Here is a 21,116-nt window from a genome sequence, read left to right as displayed (position 1 = left end):
GTCAAACACTCTGGTCAGGCAACAGTATGAACTTTTAACCAGGAAACAATGTCACTGGAAGGGTTACAAGATACTAGCACTGCATTTGCCTAGCGATCTTGTATAAAACCGGGCTACAGACCGACCCGTTCAAAATTTGAACCACCATGCCTAATCTTCTCGTAACCATAAAATACAAAATTATATGGTTTCGTGTGGGCATAAAACTTAGACTCTCACCTTGAAGGAAGAATGCAGACTTTAGGAATTTGAGAAGAGAATACCAAACGTCGAGTGGTTAACACTCCTGCTTCGTATTCGGAAGGTCCCGGGTTCAAATCTCGGCCCGGAGACCGGCTAACCTGACCGGAGTTTTTGAGGCAAATGCCTGAAATTACACCACAACCGCTTCCTTCAGTATTCACTATCATCCTCTCATTCGGCACTATATAATCTGAGTTAATGAAAGAGAGTAGTTAAAATAAACTACAAATTTGAGAAGAGAATGCCGAGAATGTTTGAAATTAAGAGAGCGGAAGCTGGAGTAAATCGTGTAGCACTGAGTTTCATTGGTTAATTCATAATCTTTACTCAGGTATTAGGGTGACCAAGTCAGGAAGGCAAATTGGGTTTTCAATTTTCAAGAGACCCCTGTTTCTAAGCAGACAATGGCAGCAATATGGTTGCTTCAATTTAAATAATGTGTAACCTGAGAAAGCTGTACTGCAACAACAGATTTTTCACATAAAAGAGAACTTTACCATCAGACATGCACATACCCTTGAAATCACTAATTTCATCCACTTCACTACAGTTCAATTTGAAAAGTGCTGTACAGAAAAAAAGCTTTGTGAAGATCTACAGTGGCTAATTCCTAGCACCAAACAGCAGCAGTTGTAACTGATCTCCCGATTCCCTGACAGGTCAGACAAACCAGTGATGGGCGATTCTCTGTCTGTCAACAAATGTCACTTATGCTTAAAATGCTGAAACCCAGAGAAGGGAAATAGCTGCATCGAAAGAAAGACGAAAACTTACCAGAGGACACATGTTGTTCAGTTTGAGGTACCGATAACTGGTTACACATGTGAAATATTCATTTATCCATTTTCTAAGGTATTTAAATATTGGGATATACCAATTTATTCAACACTGTAAAGACATGGTTTAATAATTCTCCAAGACGAGTTGAATATGGTCCAGTGATTATCACAATCTCCATCGCACATTATCAACAGAAAATTTTTTGTTTTTGTTTTCTTGTTTCCACAACAGTATAACTGCAAAGTGGTATTTATAATTTTCAGCAGAAATTAAGAGAGGGAGGAACTCAGCAAAGACAAAACAATCTCTTTCCAAAATTGGGGGTAGAAAAAGAATACTGACTCAAAGTGCATATTTTTCCAGGGTTCTATGTGTTTTCTGCGTAGGCAATGACACTCTTATTTTAATTACCGTATTTTATGAAAGTTTTCAATCAGAATTTTATTACAATATTGTTATTTATATGTAAGTTCACATTATGTCACAAAACTTATTACTTATTTTTACATAAGTAACACTTTAACTTATGCATTATTTACAAAAATTATTTCCTCTGTCATGGAAACAACTGTAACTTTGAAATATGCACAGGAAAATATATTTACAGTGTTCTTCCCAAAGGATACAATTGCTTGAAGTACGTTACTTATACCAATAAGCGTGCATTACTTGTGGCTGGGAGAAGAAATATGACCAAAGGTTTCTCTTTTCGATGAGTTACAAATCACACAGTTACCCTGAAAAAAAATGAAAACCATAACTCATATTTCAATATATTTGCTCATGATTAATAACACAGACTCAACTATAAAAATAATAAAGGAAGGACATTTAAGATTTTGTTGTTAGTTTCCTGGTTTATTTACTGATGCTTTGACAACTGTGTGTATGAATGTTGAACTGGAAAGGATATCGGAGTTGTGGTCTTGTTGAACGTATCAGTAGTATTCAACCTTTTTTTGTTCGCGTACCCCCAGATATAATTTCTCTTAAACTTTGTGCCCCCAAAGTTGTTGGTGTATAATTCAAGTTATACATAGTATATAATATACATCTAAAATAAATTAAATAAATTACATCCAAAATAATGTATTAAATAATAAGTTTTAAATGAGAAAAAGGAGAACCAAGCTATTAAATAACAAATATATTATTACCTATCATATAAAAATTAATAAAGCAAAGTAAAATTATATGTTTAAATATTTTATCAATTATTAATTAATGTGGTTCAAACCTGTTAATGAGATAATTGAGCTTGTTTCTGCCGCCCTGATAAGAATCACATAAAGGAGAGAGAGATGGAGCTCCCAAATCAAATGTCCTTACGTCAGGTTCTCCTGTGGCTAACCCTAAATCTGGCACTGATTATTCAGCGTTTATCATAAAATAATATATATATATATATATAATTTTTTAAATTTCACGTAGCCCCTAAGATGTCTTCGCATACCCCCAGGGGTACGCGTACCCCACGTTGAATACCACTGGAATGTATCATCCCAGCAGTTGCTGACTTATTAGTTATGTTGTTCTTGTCCTAGTTCTTTACCAAATCATCTAATGCAGTTATTAATGCCCTATGCATGCTTGTGGTCTGAATGCATGAAGTAAGAACTTCAAAACAGATAAATGACCTCAACGTAAATTATACTGACTGAGCTATCCCAGCTCATTTATGAGCCGGGATAGCTCAGTCAGATGTAAATACTGCTATGTAAAATATAATACACTTCTTCAGTAGATTTCTAGAACTTATACCTGGATATAGAGAACTCAATATGCTGTGTATTTTTGTTTTCAATTTTATCAAGTATCATATCAACTCTGAATTGCCTAACATTTAGAGATGGTTCTTACCCTCCTTTGGGCCAGATCTGCCACAAAATTAGAACACCTGCCACATTACCAAAAGTTAACAGAAAGATGGTTTCTTATTTCTACTGACAGTTTGAAGAAGTTTATGGTTTATTTAAACATATTCAGAATGTGAGTATCCTATTAATTACAAACAAAAGAGGATCCATTACTTACATCAGCAATATCTAAAGTAGGGAGACAATCTTCATGGAATGAATGTTTACAGTAGAATATAACAACATTGCTGGCACGACTCAGATCTATGAAAGAACATATTAAAAATTCTCTTACTTATTGCTTTTACACTTTTCAACAGATACAAGGGTTTTAAATCCCACATTCCCATATAATAAAGAATATAAGGCCTTGAAATGTTATGTGGTAAAAGATCTTTGGAAAATGTGCAATATTTGTTAACATAATAATCTTCCTTGGAGAGTGTACCAATTGAATGAACTTATTATGGTAAGAATAAAACTTACAAAAACATACAGAACAACACTAACCTTTTACGATTATCTTCCTATGACATGCTCCACACACTTGTTCATCTGCAATTGCAGAAAACGTGATTAACATCAGGCACAAAAAACAACTTGGTCTGTGTGAATGCAGGCACAAACAAAATGTTCAAATGAAAAAAGTTTAAAAATATTTACTAGTATATACAAACACTTCACAAGAAAATTTAATTTTTGGTTTACATTTATTTTACTTAAAACTGACATGAAAATGTAATCATTTTCCAAAGAAAAAACAATGTCATTGTACAAAACACTGATGCATGATAAAAATATATACCTTATTAGAGGTGCATGTTTTACTTTAAACATTTTTAAATATGGTGCATATTCAATTACAAATATAGAAAAATAAATTCTGATTCCTGTATACACTAACATGTGCAGCATGACTGCTTGAAATAACTGAATCTAAAATAAATAAGCATAAAGGCCAATGATATAAATAAAATAAACTTCTGAGATCTACTGAAACCCAGGTACCAGATTTCTGATTAACAGCATTAAACGGCTCACTTACCATCTATGGCAATGCCTCTCTGTTGCATAGAGACCAACTTTTCATGCAGATTGAAATAATCAGATACCAGGATCTTTCTGCAGCCTTCCTGCACAGACACCTAAAAGGAAGTTCACATAACCATTACAAATATTACATTTAAAGAATATCAATTACAAAACTTATGACTGAAAATAGATCAAATGATGTGGTCATAAGAAAAATTGAAAATACCTGTAAGTTGTAATCCTGCATCATTTTGACGAGAGAGTTCTGTAGACCTGGTATTTTCAGCCCATTTTCAATTCTCTTAACCAAAATTTGAGGATCAACATATGTTCCAATCTTCTGCAGTAAGAATGTTATAAAATCTGCAAACAACATGTTAGTCACAAATTGAAACTGTCCGATCCAAGTTATTTAACAATGCTGTTTAAATTACACAGGTTATAAACCATCAAATGACAGGAAAATAAACACAAATGAGTACGCAAGATGTATGCAGGAGGCACCTGTAGCATATTTCAAGGTAGAATTTGGCAGTTATCCAGAAACGCTGAGAAAGGACTTGAAAAACAAAAGAAGTAATATGGCTAAGATTTGAACTATATACCTTATGAATGCAAGTCTTCAGCTTTACCACTACACCAATCTTCTTAATAAATGTAACTATGTTGTTTAATCTCTATAGATATAGTGTTCAATGAGATGGGAAGATGATCATAAATTTTAAGCAGTTAAGGATTCGAAAGAAGCTGATCATGACGTACTTCAAGCTACTATCCCCAAATTCCCCTGAAGGGACTAAGAAACACGCAAAAACTCAGTCATGACAACTCATTAATAATCTGAGATTCAGAATCGGTACTTCCAAAATCCAAGTCAACAGCATCACCAATGCACCAACCTGTTTAGCAAATTAAAATTATACTGCATCACACACTATACCATATATATTACATAATTCATCTTGCTGCCTGAATGGCTTGCATATGCATTGCATTTCATCACCAACAAGTTAGTGTAACCAGATGAATGTCAAATTACCAAGATGGCAGTTGTACCAATGAGTAAAATTACCATTTCTTGAAATTGTACACCATGCACAGAATGAACAGCTTACCAGGTTTGTTCAGGGAATATTGTATGAGATCTTCCCACAGTTCCATATCATCATGTTCTTTGCAGAAGGCAATGGCCTGTTCAATGTCACCAAGTTCCCCTGTTATCAAAACCAGCGCTTCCTTTGTATTTCCAATACGACCTGCAAACACGTAACATTTTTCGCAAATATTTATTACATATTTTAAAATTTATATTATTCTCAATACCATCTTACTGCAGGGCAGTAAAGATGCCCATGGTGATCTTGTGGATTGTGATGCCATGAGGATTTGTAGGTGGATACCAACATATTGGAGAAACATACAGCCTGCATTTTCAAAACCCAAAATACCACTGTGGACATTGTTAAGGTTATTAAATCAAGGACAATCTAGGCATGACATACAGCATGCACAGTATACAAAAAATGCATACAAACTTTTAACCAGAAAACAAGAGAAGACACCACTTGGGAGAAATGGACATAGATGGAAGAACGATACTAAATGGGCAACACAAAAAGTATATGAAATTTTGATCTAGACAGGGTGTAACTGTAGGCTTTGAACACATTGAGAAATTTTAATGGAGAACTTCTTGATAAATCAAAAAGCTACCAACTGCTCAAGACCATGTACCATGAAGAACATATGCTACTGACCTAAAAGATACACCATTTCAGGATAGTAACATCGCTGCTGACAGATATCCAAGGCTTGCTGAATGGGGTACTGATCAGAACGACGAAGGAAAGGTAGCAGTTTATCTCTGGAAAAATCAGCATATAGCTGAACTAAGAGTCCATGGTATTTCCGTCCTGATTCCCGAATGTCTCTTTTGTCCAACGCATCCAGATACTGTCAAACAGTCAAAGCACAAGTATGTTAATCAGTTTTAAATGCTGCAGCACATTGCATCCAGTATTCAAGTTAAAAGCTGGATAACAATATATGTACATTACAGCCACAAATCTCAATTTTATTACATGAGCACTGCTTGGTTTATAGGTAACAAAAGCTAAGGTGATCTGGAGTCACATGACATGAGGATGATTATACACTATGAAATGGGGAACAATGGTGAGAAAATGGCTCTTTATTTCAACATGTCATCTCAACATTCACCTAGGAAGACTAAGGAAAATCAGCTGGGATAGAGAGTACTCCATCAGATATATGAACTGTGTTACACCTAAATAGAATTTAGGTGCATTAGCACTCAGTCAGCCTAACTGGTCAACAAAAAATATAAAATGAATTTGTATTGTCTTGCTATAAATGTTCAAAATCTGAATAGAGAATTATTTGTACTGTGCAATTACAAGAAAACTCAATTACTACCACCACAGATACTTATTTTGCACCAGCAATTATTCATGATTAGAAGCATCATTACAGGGTAAAATTTTGTTGATACATACTGAATTCTGTCCATTGGCTATCAAACCTGTCTACAGAATCCTTTACAGTAGGAATTAGCTACCAACATATGTACCTGAAAGATTTCATTCTTTATATCAAATTCACCCTCAGGTCAATCTAATTTAATGTAACTAAAGGTTTGTTATAGTTATTTAGTACCATCAAGGGAGAATTTTCTTTTGGTGTTGTCAAACACCTGAATTGAAATGTATACAGCATTTCAGAGGCTGGCTCTATCCCTGTCTAGTATTGTCTTAGGAGTATTTTCTCCCTACAGTGTCCAATGTCAGTATAAAAAGATAAAAAATTATACCTTCTTGTTCTTGTGGCATGCCATGTTCTGTAACTAATTTCTTGCTATCTCCACTGAGGTTTGTAGTTTGTACACAAACCCTGCTTCTGATCTGCTTCAGTGCCTAACAGTAAGAACTAGTTTTATCCAATGAGCCACCAAACAGTAGGCACTGTTGTCTTCTAACTAAATACTGAGACACATCCAGTCTCCAAAACAATCTTTAACACAGACAATGGACAATGTTCAAAGAAATTCTCCAATGATACTTTTAATTATGTTAATATGTACCTTAGATATCATATATGACATTACAGCTCTACCCACTGGCTGATTCATGTAAGATGAACTTGGTCATAAAGTACACACTAAGATAAGGCAGTGGTAATCTCTTTAGCTTACCAGGTATAAATAATGCTGGTTATTCTGAAGATGTGTTACCACCACTTCAGATGGCACACGCTCCTTCTCCAAAAACATATTGATTGCTTGATCCACGTCAAGATCCATGAGATCTTCTATCATATCATGGATGGCTCCAAACAAGTTATGTTTGTGAATAAGCTGAAATACATCTTTGTGACGTAACCTGAAATATAAGGGCGGCACAATTTTGTACACAGGTTTATGTATGGACACATGCATGGAAAGGCCTTCAGAATTTAAATAGTGTTCAGAAGAGTGACCTAACATCTTCATATTGTTAACCCAAAGGTACTGTACCAAGAAACAAACTGTGAGTTTTGCCTGCATCACTAGCTTTTAGAAAGAATGCAAACACACATACTATGTAAGTCACAGACATAGTGACACAGGAAATTAGGCAGCGAGCTACAAAGTACTGCTGCTGGGAAATAATGTTTAAATTACCATACAACTGTTTGTTATTAGACAACAGAAGTGCTCTTCTTTGTCTCCTTGAAACACTGCATTTTTGCAAAGCCACAACTCTACTTTTTGGTCAAAGATTTTATCCACAGTAAGAGTGGTAAAAATAATTACACATTTACAAATAAGGTTAAACTGTTTGTGATGCTGACCCCACAGTTAATTCCATGGTTTACTTATCAATGTGTCCAGTGCATAGAATGCACAGTTCTGAATGAAGAATGACAAGATAATTATGAATAATATCCTGAAAAATGCCAGTCTGACAATTCATAAAGGAGGACTCCCCACATGTTTGCATGGCTGTCCCCATGTCAGAATTCCCCAGGTGGATTTTCACACAGTCACTTCTGTGTGCAGAAACGGTTGTAGGGATTCCTGTTAAGTGCCTGATTTGTTATCCAGCTTCAATCAGAAGTAAAATGTAGATAAATTTTGGTAAAACCCCAGCATATAAAATTCAATGAAAATCTGTTCAGGGTTTTCAAGATGTTACAGGTGGACAGAAAAACAGAAATGGCAAAGCTAACAGGCATATTTTTGCAGCTTTTAGTAGTAAATGTATGTAAAAATTGAATAAAAGCCTCCAATCTATCCCACAATTATAGATACTTAGATAATTATTGATATGAGCAGGTTTGGAACCTGGAGAATCTCATACACAACTAAGTTAATGCCAGACTTCTCAGTATTTTTGCATTTCCAAAGTGGATTTTATCATCCATAATCTTATTTAAGGGAAAAGTTCACATTTTCAATATAGTGCATATAAGTTTATGCTTGTGAATAGAAAGTCTTTCAGAATTGAAAATACTCACTTCAAATACATGGCAAGAGCTTTGTCATATTTCTTTTCATGAGAATATAAAATTGCCAGAGCTTCAAGTAACAAAGTTTTATCAGAATCATTCACTAGAAAATGTTCCAAAACTGCATTAACTACAGCCGGTACATTGTACAGTGTAGATGACCATTCCTTTACCAAATGAAGAAATCCCTGAAAGTAAATTGAAAAAATGAACATTCAGTAATAAAACTACCTTGGGAAAAAATCTTGTACAATTTTTTGGCAGGTGAGGAGGAGGGATGGACTGGAAAAATTATAAGCACAACTATTAGAGCTCAAAATTTTGAGATTTGAGCAGAACCTGAGCCATATTAAGTTTCCAGCTACTCACACATACCTACTTTAATTTCAGGGACATACTTTCTACATTTTATTATCTGCCTTAACATTACTGTAATTTTATAGCTTTTAATGCTATATGGGACTTACTTATGATGACACTGTCTTAACTTTTGTCACAGGAATTAGACATACTGAATGAATGCATCATGGGAGAAGAGGGAATGAAAAACAACAGCAACTAATCACTTTACAAAAGCTTGTCTAACATGGATATCGTCTTAAAATAATTTGATCACCTGAGGTTCCATTTTGAGGAATTCATACAGCACCATTTCATAGATATGAGGGTCAAGTGAATTGTCTCCACGAGGCAGGTAATGGCTTACAGCTCGAAGTTGCTGTAATCGAGCAAATTTGAATACTTCCTCTTCCCATCGACGTTTATCCTTACCTAACCAAAATATATGATAATTAAAAGAATGGTGAATGTAATATATTAAATTTATTTCTTATTTATTTCAGCCCTGCTTAACAAAGATTATACACTTAATATAAGGAAACAGGATTAGGATAACAGAAACGTCACCTATCCTTAAAAATAGGTATTAATAATCATACAACAGAAGACCGGAAAGGCTGAAGCCATATCACAAATAGAAGCACTTAATATCAATATATTCATGACAGTAAGTTTAGTATGAAATTAACAGTTATCAAAATGCATTACACAAAGAAATCCTGCAGCTAAATTATACAAAGAGATCAATGTTGTTAAGTCCTTCCCTGGCCTAATAATATGCACTATTTATGGCTTTTTAATCATAAATATAATATCACTTTCAGAAATACTAAACAAAATATGTTTTTCCTTATTTTCAACAATTTCACTATAAAGTATCAAGACTCACCAAGGATTTTAAGACAAAGTTGACCAGCCTGATCAAATTTCTGTTCAAACAAAAGGTGATCCAAATAGGCCTGTCCCACTTGCAATAGTGTGTGCCTCTTTAGATCACGACCTTCAAACTGAGTTACAGCCTCCATTGCAGCTTCATATTTGCTGTAATGAAAATAAATGTCTTATTTATGCTACAAAAATTGAAGTTAAACAGCAAACAGCAGGGCCCCGACAACACGAGATCCATATCTAAATATTATATAAAGCTACACATACCACGTTTTTCCTTACTTACTACTCACCAATGTTCAATTAGCCACTGGACACGGTCATCTGCATCATATGGACTTGCCACCACGACGTCCTTAGGACTTACAATGAAAAACCTGCTTTCCTCTATCAGACATTCTGAAAACAAGATCCTGACATCATTGGTATGTAATGAAGACAGGAACAAGCATCTCTCTGTTTAATCACCATGCCAAGATAGATATAAAAAGCATGAAGTTAAATTCTTAACCACAGCACAACACGGCAGCAAGCCAGTTCTAAGTAATACCTTTTTTTATGGCACTTCACAATAGAAACCATGCTTCAACAAAAACAACTCATACTGCCACTTTAACAAGTATACTGCCCCTGATGTTCTTTCAACAGGCTTGACCATGTACCATATCAACTCCACTTCAATCTTTAAATGGGGTTTTATCTCTGACAAAATCAATTTGTTGGAATCAGAAAGATGAAATTTTGTTTACACTTGTCAGTTTCTATTCATCATCATCTATGGTGCTTCAGTTCATTTTCAGGCAATGACCTCCCCCCTTTCTTGGTCTTTGAAGTGTGCATTTGTAAGTAGTGAGCGACCAGCCCACTGACCAGTCAGTTTCTAGTAGATATATAAATTTCCTTCAAGTAATAAATGTAAATGTGATGTTACTTCACTCTCAAAACTCTGATAACATGCAAGAGATGTCATATAATACTGCTATGTCTTTCATTATCCTGGCTTGCTAATATGCTTGCTCTATTTGTATCCAATATGTACAAAATATTATTTGATTTGCAGCACAAATGGCTATTCTACTGCTGCCTTTTTACCCATTGCTGTAGCTATGTTACTCACTACTTTTATCACATACACAGATATATATACTTATGGGAAAGGGATAAAAACAACAATGAATAAACACAACTTATGACTGCACTGAATTCTTCATTTCGATTGAATATGAAAGCTGAATGTTTCATACCGATACAAAAAAATGTCATTGGTTAGTCTGCCAGGTAGTTTCTCTCCCTAGGTCTTCTGAGAATCCATAACATTATGGAAGAGGTAGAAGAGAGGATCAAGAGCTTGGGAAAAAACAAAAAAAAACTCAATGTCGCATGCACCCACAGCATAGGACATGCTCTATTCAAATGATGCAGTGGAATCATTCTGCAATTCCCCCGTCATGGGTAACCATTTAGATCACTATACATTTGCTGATACCTGCAGACCCCGTAGGCCCTCTGCACCCGTCACACAGGGTCTGCAGGGATTTCCGCTACACCACTGGACCTAGGACTATGCTCATGAGATTCTGAGAATGGAAATCATCGACCAAACACACTATAAATGTCAACTGTAAATATTGTTAATAGGGTTAGAAATTGTATCAGCAGGGATGTTGAAAGAGATAAGGGGGAGAATGTCATAAATAGGTGAAGAAATAATAGATCTTAGTCCCTTGTATAGCAGTTCAGCCACTGCTCATTATAATGGCTTAAAGAATTGCTCGTTTTCACATAAAGCTTTCAACTACTGTGATTGCTTTAACCGTGAAATGTTGCTTAGAAAATACATCATTTCCATCCAAGTCTTCTCTGGTTGCTTGCAATAGCCAAGATATCGTCATATCGTTATGAATGAGTGCGATTGTATTTTTTTCCCCTTAAAGCGTGTGTTTCAGTTGATAAAAGAAATGTGAATCATTAAAGATTTCATGCTAATAACACATAAATACTGTGTACCATATACTATGAACACTCACCAAGGTGATAATCATTACATTTGTATTCCTGGTAACCACGCAGAGACAGAGAGTCTGTGCAGATTTCTATGTAATCTTCAATCCTAGGCTCCACAACATAAAGTTGGGGTCGTTGAGCCTTACCATCTAAGTCTGGTTCTTTCATATAGCCAAAAAGAACTAACTGGTTGTCTAGTGGACCAATCCCACAAATGTAGAACTCGGTAGTAAATGTAGACACTGAAAAATAAAAGAGTGAATTCTATATTAAAGCAAAATATGATACAGAACATTTATAAGACTGATCAAATAAATCTAGGACTGAATTTTTGGGAGAAAGTCAAAAAGCCAAAACAATCACATCTACTCCCTCCAAATTACACAAAGCCCTGACACTTGCCAAAGCACCATTACTAATTTTTATTCAAGAATATATCTGATTTTTGCATCACAATTTGTATGATCTCTGGAATTACCATAAATCCTTTCCTTTTAGGGGTCCTACAATTTGACAAACAGAAGAGATACTTGATAGCAAATATATTAAAAACAGATTTGGGGAAAACGTGGATGGTACATAACCAAGAATTAAAATTCCTTATCCAGAGTGCTGGGTGAGATATGGCCACAACTCATGGTACAAATTTTGTAAACTTTCTCATTTACATGCTGTGAATTAAAGCTATCTAGCATGTTCTGCAGAAAATACTAAATTCTGTGGCAACTTCACAAATTATAATTTTTTTGTCAACACAAATGGCAGTAAATGACTTCTCATTACAAATTTTGAATGAAAAACTATACCACCTTCCACAGAAGATTTGTCAGATATAAAGGGAAGAAACCACTCACGTTTTCATAAGGTAGGCATTTCAATTCCAGATGCATTTCGTAAGTATCACTCCCTATATTCCCAGGTTTCTTTTTACTTCTTCACATCACCCATTTAAAAGCACAATGTGATAAACAACATATCCACACATAACAGCATGTCTATCTTGATTCAGATATAAAGACAGTTTTGTAGCAGAAGGGTATAATCAGCAAGAGTTTCCAACTGCCTCACTTATTTAATATCTTAATCTGTGCTTCATTTCTCTATTTTGATCAGATATCATGGTAAAATTATCTCTCTTATACATGCTACAAAAAAATCTTCCAGTCACCATTTTATAATATTTTTGTGGGCCCACATAATAAATATGATTAAAACATAAATTCAGAAAACATGGTGCAGCAATATTACAGATATCAATATTTCCAAAAGTACATGAGGGGCAAAGATCTTAGATTATTTTTGTTTTATTAAAGCACAAGAGTTTATATGCTATAGTATTTCATTAATTTTAACTTTAGTAAATCTTCCTTACAATAAATACCCATCCACATTCAACTGAAGTTCATTGTAAAGCCATTTCATTGTATTCTAACAAATCAATATCATTCTCATAAACCCATTTTTTATAAAAACTGCAATGTTCACTGAACTTCAAATGCCCCACCTGGCTCTACTACAAATTCAGGTAGTTCTCTGTTGGACAGCTCAGCCAAACTGCGTTTTCGGATCACACATATTCTCACTGTATCCACCCAACCTACGAGAAGGGTAGTTGAATTCTTCCAGCACAAATTGCACCGGTAATTCTCTGGTAATGCACTGGAATAAAATGCAGATTTCTTAAGAAATTTCTATGTTTTTATTCATTTTAGAATCACAAATAAGAGAAATATATGAGCCTCATAACCAAATACATTTGTCAAACAGAGTAATAAGAGATCAGTCTAATGAAATATGTCAACTTGAGTGTTTGTGGTGTTGTTTAATAATGAGTAAAACTACAAAGAAAATTCAGCAACCTTAGGTACTGGTATAAGTCTGTCTTGGAAGAATAAACTATGGATTCAATAATTCTAGTCACAATCACATAGTACACTGTAGGGCTGTTTAGAACAAACAAGGTGTAAAGGAGAAAATGTATGAGTAGAAATGGATAAGAGAGGAAGCAGCAGTGGCTGTATCAAGGAAGTACCTCAATATATACCTGCAATAACTGAGGAAAACAAGAAAGGCTTTAATCATGATATCTAGTGTCCCTATCAAGATTCAAACTAGATTGCTCCCAAACACAAGCAAAGTGTTTCCTCTGAGCAACAGTGCTTAAATTTTAAACCTCAAGATATGTCAAAAAATAAGCAAAGAAACAATGTAATTATGGCTGTACGTGAAAGGATGCAACAACACAATTTCCTCACAAAAGTATGAAAGATTTTGGGAATCACAGCTCTAGCTTTCTAATTTCTGTAAGAAATGATAACTCACTTCGGATTTCTATTCCATTTTATGAGGCCTAGTGAACACCTAGCATTGATGTCATATACTCGAACACCAATGTCACTAGCCCATGCTACAAACTGACCATTCCACTTAATATTCTGTACTCCACCTTCAGCTTCATATAACACTGTCGATTTCAGTCGAGATAAGAAAGTCTTCTCATGCAGAATCAGTCGCTCATCCCCTACACAGAATGGAAAGAAAATGTGATTTTACTGATCTTTAATTCATAAAGAATCAAAAGTTAAAATTGTTCGAGTTCTTTTCCATATGTAAATGAATGGCATTTTTATTATTATGAAAGCCAGTATCAAAAATATTTTAATATTAGGAACAGACACCAAGGAGTACCTTCACATCAAATTTATGAACAGTTTACTGTAATCACAATTGTTTCAAGAATTAAGTCATTACCATATTGACTCAACAATCTGTATATTCTCAGCCAGGGGTGTATAAATACAACTTAAATCTTCAGCCACTTCATAAAGACCCTTTTCCTGTAGTCTTGCAGTATACTTCATATAAATGTAGCTTTCTGTCTTCTGGGTTGTTGCGCTGTGTAGTCTGGTCGATGGTTACCAGCGTTTCTGAGGTCATACTGCCTCCATCAGGGTCCTGATGACGGAGGCAGTATGACCTCTGAAATGTTGGTAACCATCAACCGGACTACACAGCGCAACAACCCAGAAGACAGAAAGCTTCATACTCACCACTGTGAAAACCTCAAATCTTTCATATAAATGTCTTTACATGAGATCCTACTGCTAAAATTATTTCTGGATACCAATATTCTTAATTTATGAGAATAACCCTATTCTCTCTACACTTGTAGCTCATGGAACATTCTTCACTACTCTTCTTTAGTTTCATACTCAAACACACTATCTTCAAACATCTTTTGTCACATTCAACCAGATTTAAAACCAACTCTCAATCCGCTAACCTTTCCAAAGTTCTGTCCTACATAAGTGCTTAACACTCTCACCTGTAATGAACCTTCGTCCTGAACCAGACTTGTAATAGTTAGGGTCAATTGCTATCGATTTGACAAGACGTCCAATGACAATATTGTGATTGTTCTCAGTTGAATAAAGACCATAGATGAAAACCTGTTATAAATGGGAAAAGCATATTATCAACTATCATTGCATGGTCCTATATAAGCCCAGTTATTGATAATGTTGCACAATGAACTGTCCACATAAGAGTAGTTGCAATCTGACTGCATGGTAGAACAATATTCTAATAAAGCACACACCCTCACAACTTTAATACAACTTTAAAGAATGTAGAAAACAAAGAAAGAACACCACACAATGAAAATTACTGTAAAGTGCATAAAAAGAAAAAATAAACGTTTATGCACTTCACAGTCATTTTCATCATGTGGTGAAAAAAAAGAGAGAAATGGAAAGGAAAGAAAGGTCATTTCCATCATGTGGTGTTCTTTCTTTGTTTATTGCGTAAAGTGCATTATTATTGTAAATGATGAAGCACACAAGTTAATTTTCATTCAAGCACACATTTTCAAAATATCAAGTTCCATTTTGCATTGGCTCTTACAACTACAAGTAAACCTACTGCTGTACAAACAAGACCTTCCTTTTCATCATTACACCCAATCCTTATCAAGACTAGCAATAGGATTCCTTGCATGGAGAATCAGACCACTGCATGACCATAACCGTCATCTGACAGGACAGAAAAGTACAAACATCTAAGACATGAGTGGGATGTGAATCCACAATCCCATTCCTTGAGTGGTCTAAGAAGGTGCATATTTTCAGATGGCAGAGTCAATTTATTTTTATTTATTTATATTTTATTTAGCAAATCTTTTTCAGTAGCTCAGACTACATAGTGGCAATGGCACAGGCAAGACTGAAAATATTATCAATATTTTTGTCATCATTACATAGTCTTTTGGTTGGAAATCTAGATTCAGATAGCAAACAACATAAGAACATTTCTATAATTAAGTGCATACATAGTTTACTATAAAGAACATACCTTCCCATCATCAGAGCAGCTGGCAATGAAGTCACCATTTTGGTCAATACTGATTTGATTAACAGCAACAGTATGGGCTTGCAGCTCCTTGTTGCGTACATTGTTTCCCTGATGATCCAACAAATGTATCATACCCCAGTGACTTCCCACACATACAAACTGAAAACAAAGGACAATTTTATTGTTTTGAGAGCTTGTTACACGTGATCGGTAAAATTTACACAATAAATTCATAATGATTTATAAAATGCAAGCTGTCCAACATTTTCAGCCTCCTCAATAATTACAGCATTCAGTCACTTGCTTGGGACTCATACTTACTTGTCACATTTCTTTGATATTGTATTTTTGGCATTTCTAATATCATATCATCCATATTTAAACATTTGTACCTTTCACTACAGTATTTTGTCAAGCAAATGAAACATTTCTAATGGTAGATTCATTTTCTGTAAAACATTTCAAAACAATTTTGTTTTCAATGTGCTTACTTCATAATTAGTCCATAATAAGAACCACAAGTTTATTTTATTCTGTGTTCTGATTTAAACTTTTGTTCTAATCACTTAAAAATTTCTTTACCATTCAAAGTGTTTTCCCAACACATTTACAATGAAAATCAAAATTTTATTACACTCATTATGTTTTCATTATTACCCTTATATATTTATTTAATACACACTCTTTAGAGTGGCATTTACCTTAACATGGTATTATATTTCTCATAACTTTGAATGCACAATGTTAGCATTTTTTTTATTATTTTCCATGTTATAAAATGCCTTTTAAACTAATGAATAAAAATACTGAACTCTTTTTACGTTAATTTAAGTGCCACAAAGTGACAGTCCAGTCATACTATGCCAATAATACAGGTCAAGTGCATGACTAAAACAGTCTATTATTCTACAGCAATCGGTTAAAGGGGAGTAACATCTAATAAACACTGGAAAATAAATAATTTATAATATGTCAATGGTAGAAGCATTCTTTACAATCTAGAAGTTGGTTTTTAAGGTGAAGGTAAAGTTATCCTTCATGCTTAGTTAAGCACCATGCCATTAACATAAATAGGGGAGTGGAGGTATAGCTCCATAGCTCAGGATAGAAACTTCGTTAGGCCCCAGAGCTGGGCTGGATATGTGCGCAGGAATCACACCCAATGTATTCAGTTTGTAGCTTAGTCATTACATTAAATGGGCTAACAATGGCTCCCAACAGCAGGCTATTATATTCATTAAATGCAGAGAAAATGTCTTGGGTGTTGACTGTACTTTAACCAGCCTACAACACAATGAACATTTTACATGAAGATTTCTGTCTTCTGGGTTATTGCGCTGTGTAGTCTGGTCGATGTTAACCAACGTTTCAGAGGTCATACTGCCTCCGTCATCAGGGCGATGAATATGCCAATAGGGTGTGAGGAGTTGGATTTATAGGCAGGGAAGTGAAAGGTGTAGCCTGCCCCGAGCCAATGGGAGCAGGTATGGGAGTGGACCAATGGTAGCACGTGGGCGAGAGTGGGAGAGGGAGAGAAAGTAGAGTTTAGTTGTATGGATAAGGGCAGTATGACCTCTGAAACGTTGGTTAACATCGACCAGACTACACAGCGCAATAACCCAGAAGACAGAAATCTTCATACTCACCGCTGTGAGAACCTCAAGTCTTACAACATTTTACATATTTCACATGCTAATAAGAGTTCATGCACTTAACATACTAAAATGACCCTATATCAATGCAATAAAACTATACGCCAATGTTACAAACCTTTGGATGCACAGCAATACAGCTACATGCATCCTTAGTGAGAATATTTTGAAGATCATTTGTCAGACGCACATATTTCAACTTTGGTTCAATTTCCTCTGATGATAAACTGTCCTTATCATCTTCTGCATCATTCTCTCTTCCCTATGGAATAAAAATAATAATAAAACTAAACACCTAAATAATTACAGCACCTGAATAATTTCTGAAAAGTATTGGTGTCAAAATCTGGCTTAAACTGGAGTGGAGTAATATCTCTCATGTTCTTTAGCTTTATCAATGAAAGAACCTAGATGCTATGCAGTGTAGTGTTTGAACTTCAAAATGACTCAGCCAGTAATTTATATCTGCAATAAGTGACAATCAAGACCAAAGAGAGGCACAGTTCTTAAAGAATAAACATAAAAAATCTATGTACAATGTTACAATGTACAGGAATATACAGAAGGTTGAGAATATAGGTACTCTTATCACAACAATAACAAAATATATTAAATCATTTTATCACAGTGCATAACTAAAACAATCTATGAAACTTACAGCAACTCTTGGTGGATGTTTTTCAGTATCTTCAACTGTTAATTCTTGTGGATCCATAATTTCTAGCAGCTAACTGTTGAAAAGAACAAAATGCAGTGCAGTAAAATTTAAGTTTATTTTACATTACACTGAGTGGGTTTAACTAAGTCATAACACATCTGACATAATGAGAAGTATATAGTTGAAATTTAATCTGGTAAGAGACTATTTTAGCTTTCATTTGTTAAATGCAAGCCACATTAAGAATGTTTCACATAAATAACAGTAATGACTCCTGTACTTCAGAAATAAAATTACTAATTCTTAATGTGCTGATAATCTTAGGGGGATGTGGATGAAGCAATTGTAACCTTTAAAGAACATCCTGGGATTGTCACCAAAGAACTTTAGAAAACCAAACAAAATATAATTCAAGATATGTAACCCTAGTAGAGATTAAAACCAAACATACCTGAAACAAAAACAAATATGATATCACGAAAGCAAATTAACATCTGAACTTAAAAAAATTTAATATTGAAAGTTTCAATTATTTTTGATAAAGTTGGGGTATATACAATGATCTAGCGAGACATTAAATGTACAAGTTTGCTCATTCATCTCTTTGATGACTGCAGGTGTGAATATAAATTTGTAGGAGAAGGAATTTAGTTGTTAATATTTCAATTATTGTACACTCATGGCCTATATTTAAACATAAATATTTTGTTGTCAGTAGTAAATTTTGTAAAGTTTGTTTTGACAAAATTTGATGTTAGTTTATTGGCTTTGTACAATTTCTTCAGGACAGCAAAGATATCACTAATGGAATTTTGAAAGTAATCACAATCAGGATAATAAATAATAATACTAGTATAATCAGTATAGTAGAATCAGGCTGTTGGTGGGTGATGAAAATTCTTCTGCTGGGTAGAAGGAGTGAGATACGAGATACTCTTTTAACACTGGCTTAAACATTTTTATATTGTGATTTAAACTTTTGATAGCAGGTGGAAGATTAGTGAATAACTTAATTCCAGTATAGTAAACTCCTTTTTGATATTTACTGAGGTTAGAATTTGGCACACAAAGGTTGTATCTGTATCTTGTTCTTATATTGTGGATATCTGTATTTGTCTGAATTTTTTCCGTATTATCCACTACAAATGATAATAGTGAGAGCAAGAATTTGCTGGATAGTGGAAGAATATTAAACTTCTTAAATAATTCCCTACAAGAGGCCCTCCTTTAAGTGCCTGCCATTATTCTAATAATTTTATTTTTAATGTAAAATACTTTTTTGTTGTCCGTTGAATTTCACCAGAAAATGATTCCATATAACATGATGGAATTGAAGTAAGCAAAATAAACTAATTTTAAAGTTTCTGTTTTCATGAGTGCAGCAACTGCCCTTATAGCAAAACATGCCGAGCTTAGTTTAGGGATAACGTACTGAACGTGTTTTCCAGTTAAATTTGCTGTAAATTTGTAAGCCAAGAAATTTAGTTTGGTTAGATTCACCGAGAACGAGAAGGTGTGACCGGGGGCGGAGGAATAACACAATTGCCGCTATAAATTTAATTTAATTTAATGCTACACCATAACCTAAAATACATACATATCAGATTTTCTCTGCAAAATAGTCGAAACTGTCAAATCGAATCCTACTTAACTCAATCACTACCACAGATACACAGAAGGATAAAATAATCAGCAATGTCAAATATCAGCATTCTAGAATAAATTACTAATGGACACCAAACACCTACCATACATTATAATATTTATTTCCTAAACGAAGACTGCAGCCACTGGGTGTGTACACCAGTCCTAAAAATCCATAGACGCTGGAAGTCCAAAGATATTTATGGGCAACACAGTGCGGACTTCTGCTGTCACCTTTTAATCAATACGACAAACATAACGTCGACGTTATCAACGTAACCGTAAGCCCAGTCCATAAAAGAGTTAACTACTTTTCACCTTCCCAATTCTTCACACCACTTCACTGATGTCAAACGACTAATGTCTTAGATCGATATACTCAGTAATTATGGTTTAAAAGGACCGTGTTTTGTTTCTCACATTTCATTCTCATCCAACAGTAAGAAGTTTCATAAGACTCTCTCTAAAATATTTTACACGTAACGAAATTCATCCATATTAATAAATATATCCTTATTAAAATACACTGAACAGCAAAACAGGTTGTTCTTCACAGAGTCGGTTGTACACCCTACACAATATAGTGCTCATCAGTGACTTCGATGTTCATAATCTTGACAGTTTCGAGACCAGTATTCACCACAGATTAACCCAGATGCAAAGCTCCGTGGCTACCAGAGGGTAACGCAGCACCGAGCACATTGTGTTGTTCCTGTGAGCGATTCCGAAATACGCAACGGCGATGTGACAGCACCCAGTCGGTAAGAACATTAACTACTCACCAACCTTCAAAATGTTTTCTTCCCCCATCTAAACACTACTCATATACCACGAATAATTTTGAAACCCTGAAATCGTAAGTAATCTATGCCTCAGAGGCATTGAAAATTTTAGGATACAATCGGACAATGAACTTTTATGAAAACTTAGATATGGAATAACATGCAAGCCGAAAATGCTGAAATTTAACTGATATCCCTGTCAATCATACACGAACACAGAAAAACAATTAGAAAACTGTAATAACGTTTAATTACATGGTTTGAATATGTATGACACTCACGTTGTACGTCACAGCAGCTCACGAGCAGGGAGGTATGCGCATGAACTCACTTTATTTATCTACTTCTTCCACCATATTTGCTTTCAGATGCGCGCCAGATG

The 21,116-nt window shown here is 34.7% G+C and overlaps 1 protein-coding gene across 2 annotated transcripts; it reads right to left on the bottom strand.

Annotated features, from left to right (window-relative positions):
* Positions 1-1,106: 1,106 nt before the first annotated feature.
* Positions 1,107-21,105, bottom strand: lt (vacuolar protein sorting-associated protein light). Of its 2 annotated transcripts, none has more exons than XM_022079498.2 (20): positions 21,016-21,105; positions 18,309-18,381; positions 17,769-17,912; positions 15,999-16,157; positions 14,974-15,097; positions 13,971-14,169; positions 13,153-13,307; positions 11,672-11,890; positions 9,938-10,043; positions 9,646-9,797; positions 9,034-9,188; positions 8,427-8,605; positions 7,123-7,309; positions 5,669-5,864; positions 5,027-5,167; positions 4,138-4,274; positions 3,925-4,024; positions 3,390-3,434; positions 3,058-3,143; positions 1,107-1,760 (listed from the first exon to the last, which is right to left on the bottom strand). In XM_022079498.2, exons 2-20 carry the CDS (start codon positions 18,363-18,365, stop codon positions 1,689-1,691), a joined length of 2,613 nt encoding a protein of 870 aa, XP_021935190.2. In that variant the 5' UTR covers positions 18,366-18,381; positions 21,016-21,105; the 3' UTR covers positions 1,107-1,688. The 2 variants fall into 2 exon arrangements, with proteins under 2 accessions (XP_021935190.2, XP_021935189.2); XM_022079497.2 differs by lacking the exon at positions 21,016-21,105 and adding an exon at positions 20,057-20,572.
* Positions 21,106-21,116: the final 11 nt, after the last annotated feature.

The sequence above is a fragment of the Zootermopsis nevadensis genome, unplaced genomic scaffold, assembly GCF_977971745.1.
Source record: "Zootermopsis nevadensis isolate Lab colony 2312 unplaced genomic scaffold, Znev_1.0 Znev_ptg000018l, whole genome shotgun sequence".
NCBI lineage: Eukaryota > Metazoa > Arthropoda > Insecta > Blattodea > Termopsidae > Zootermopsis > Zootermopsis nevadensis.
The sequence above is the reverse complement of the archived record's forward strand: the minus strand, read 5'-3'. Positions and strand labels throughout refer to the sequence as shown.

Excerpts from the sequence above, each read along its gene's own strand:
- lt (XM_022079498.2), bottom strand. The coding sequence starts at position 18,365 with ATGGATCCACAAGAATTAACAGTTGAAGATACTGAAAAACATCCACCA. Across the intron at positions 11,891-13,152 it reads TGAATTTGTAGTAGAGCCAG|TGTCTACATTTACTACCGAG; the intron begins GTGGGGCATTTG and ends TTTATTTTTCAG. Across the intron at positions 3,435-3,924 it reads GAGAGGCATTGCCATAGATG|ATGAACAAGTGTGTGGAGCA; the intron begins GTAAGTGAGCCG and ends CTGCAATTGCAG.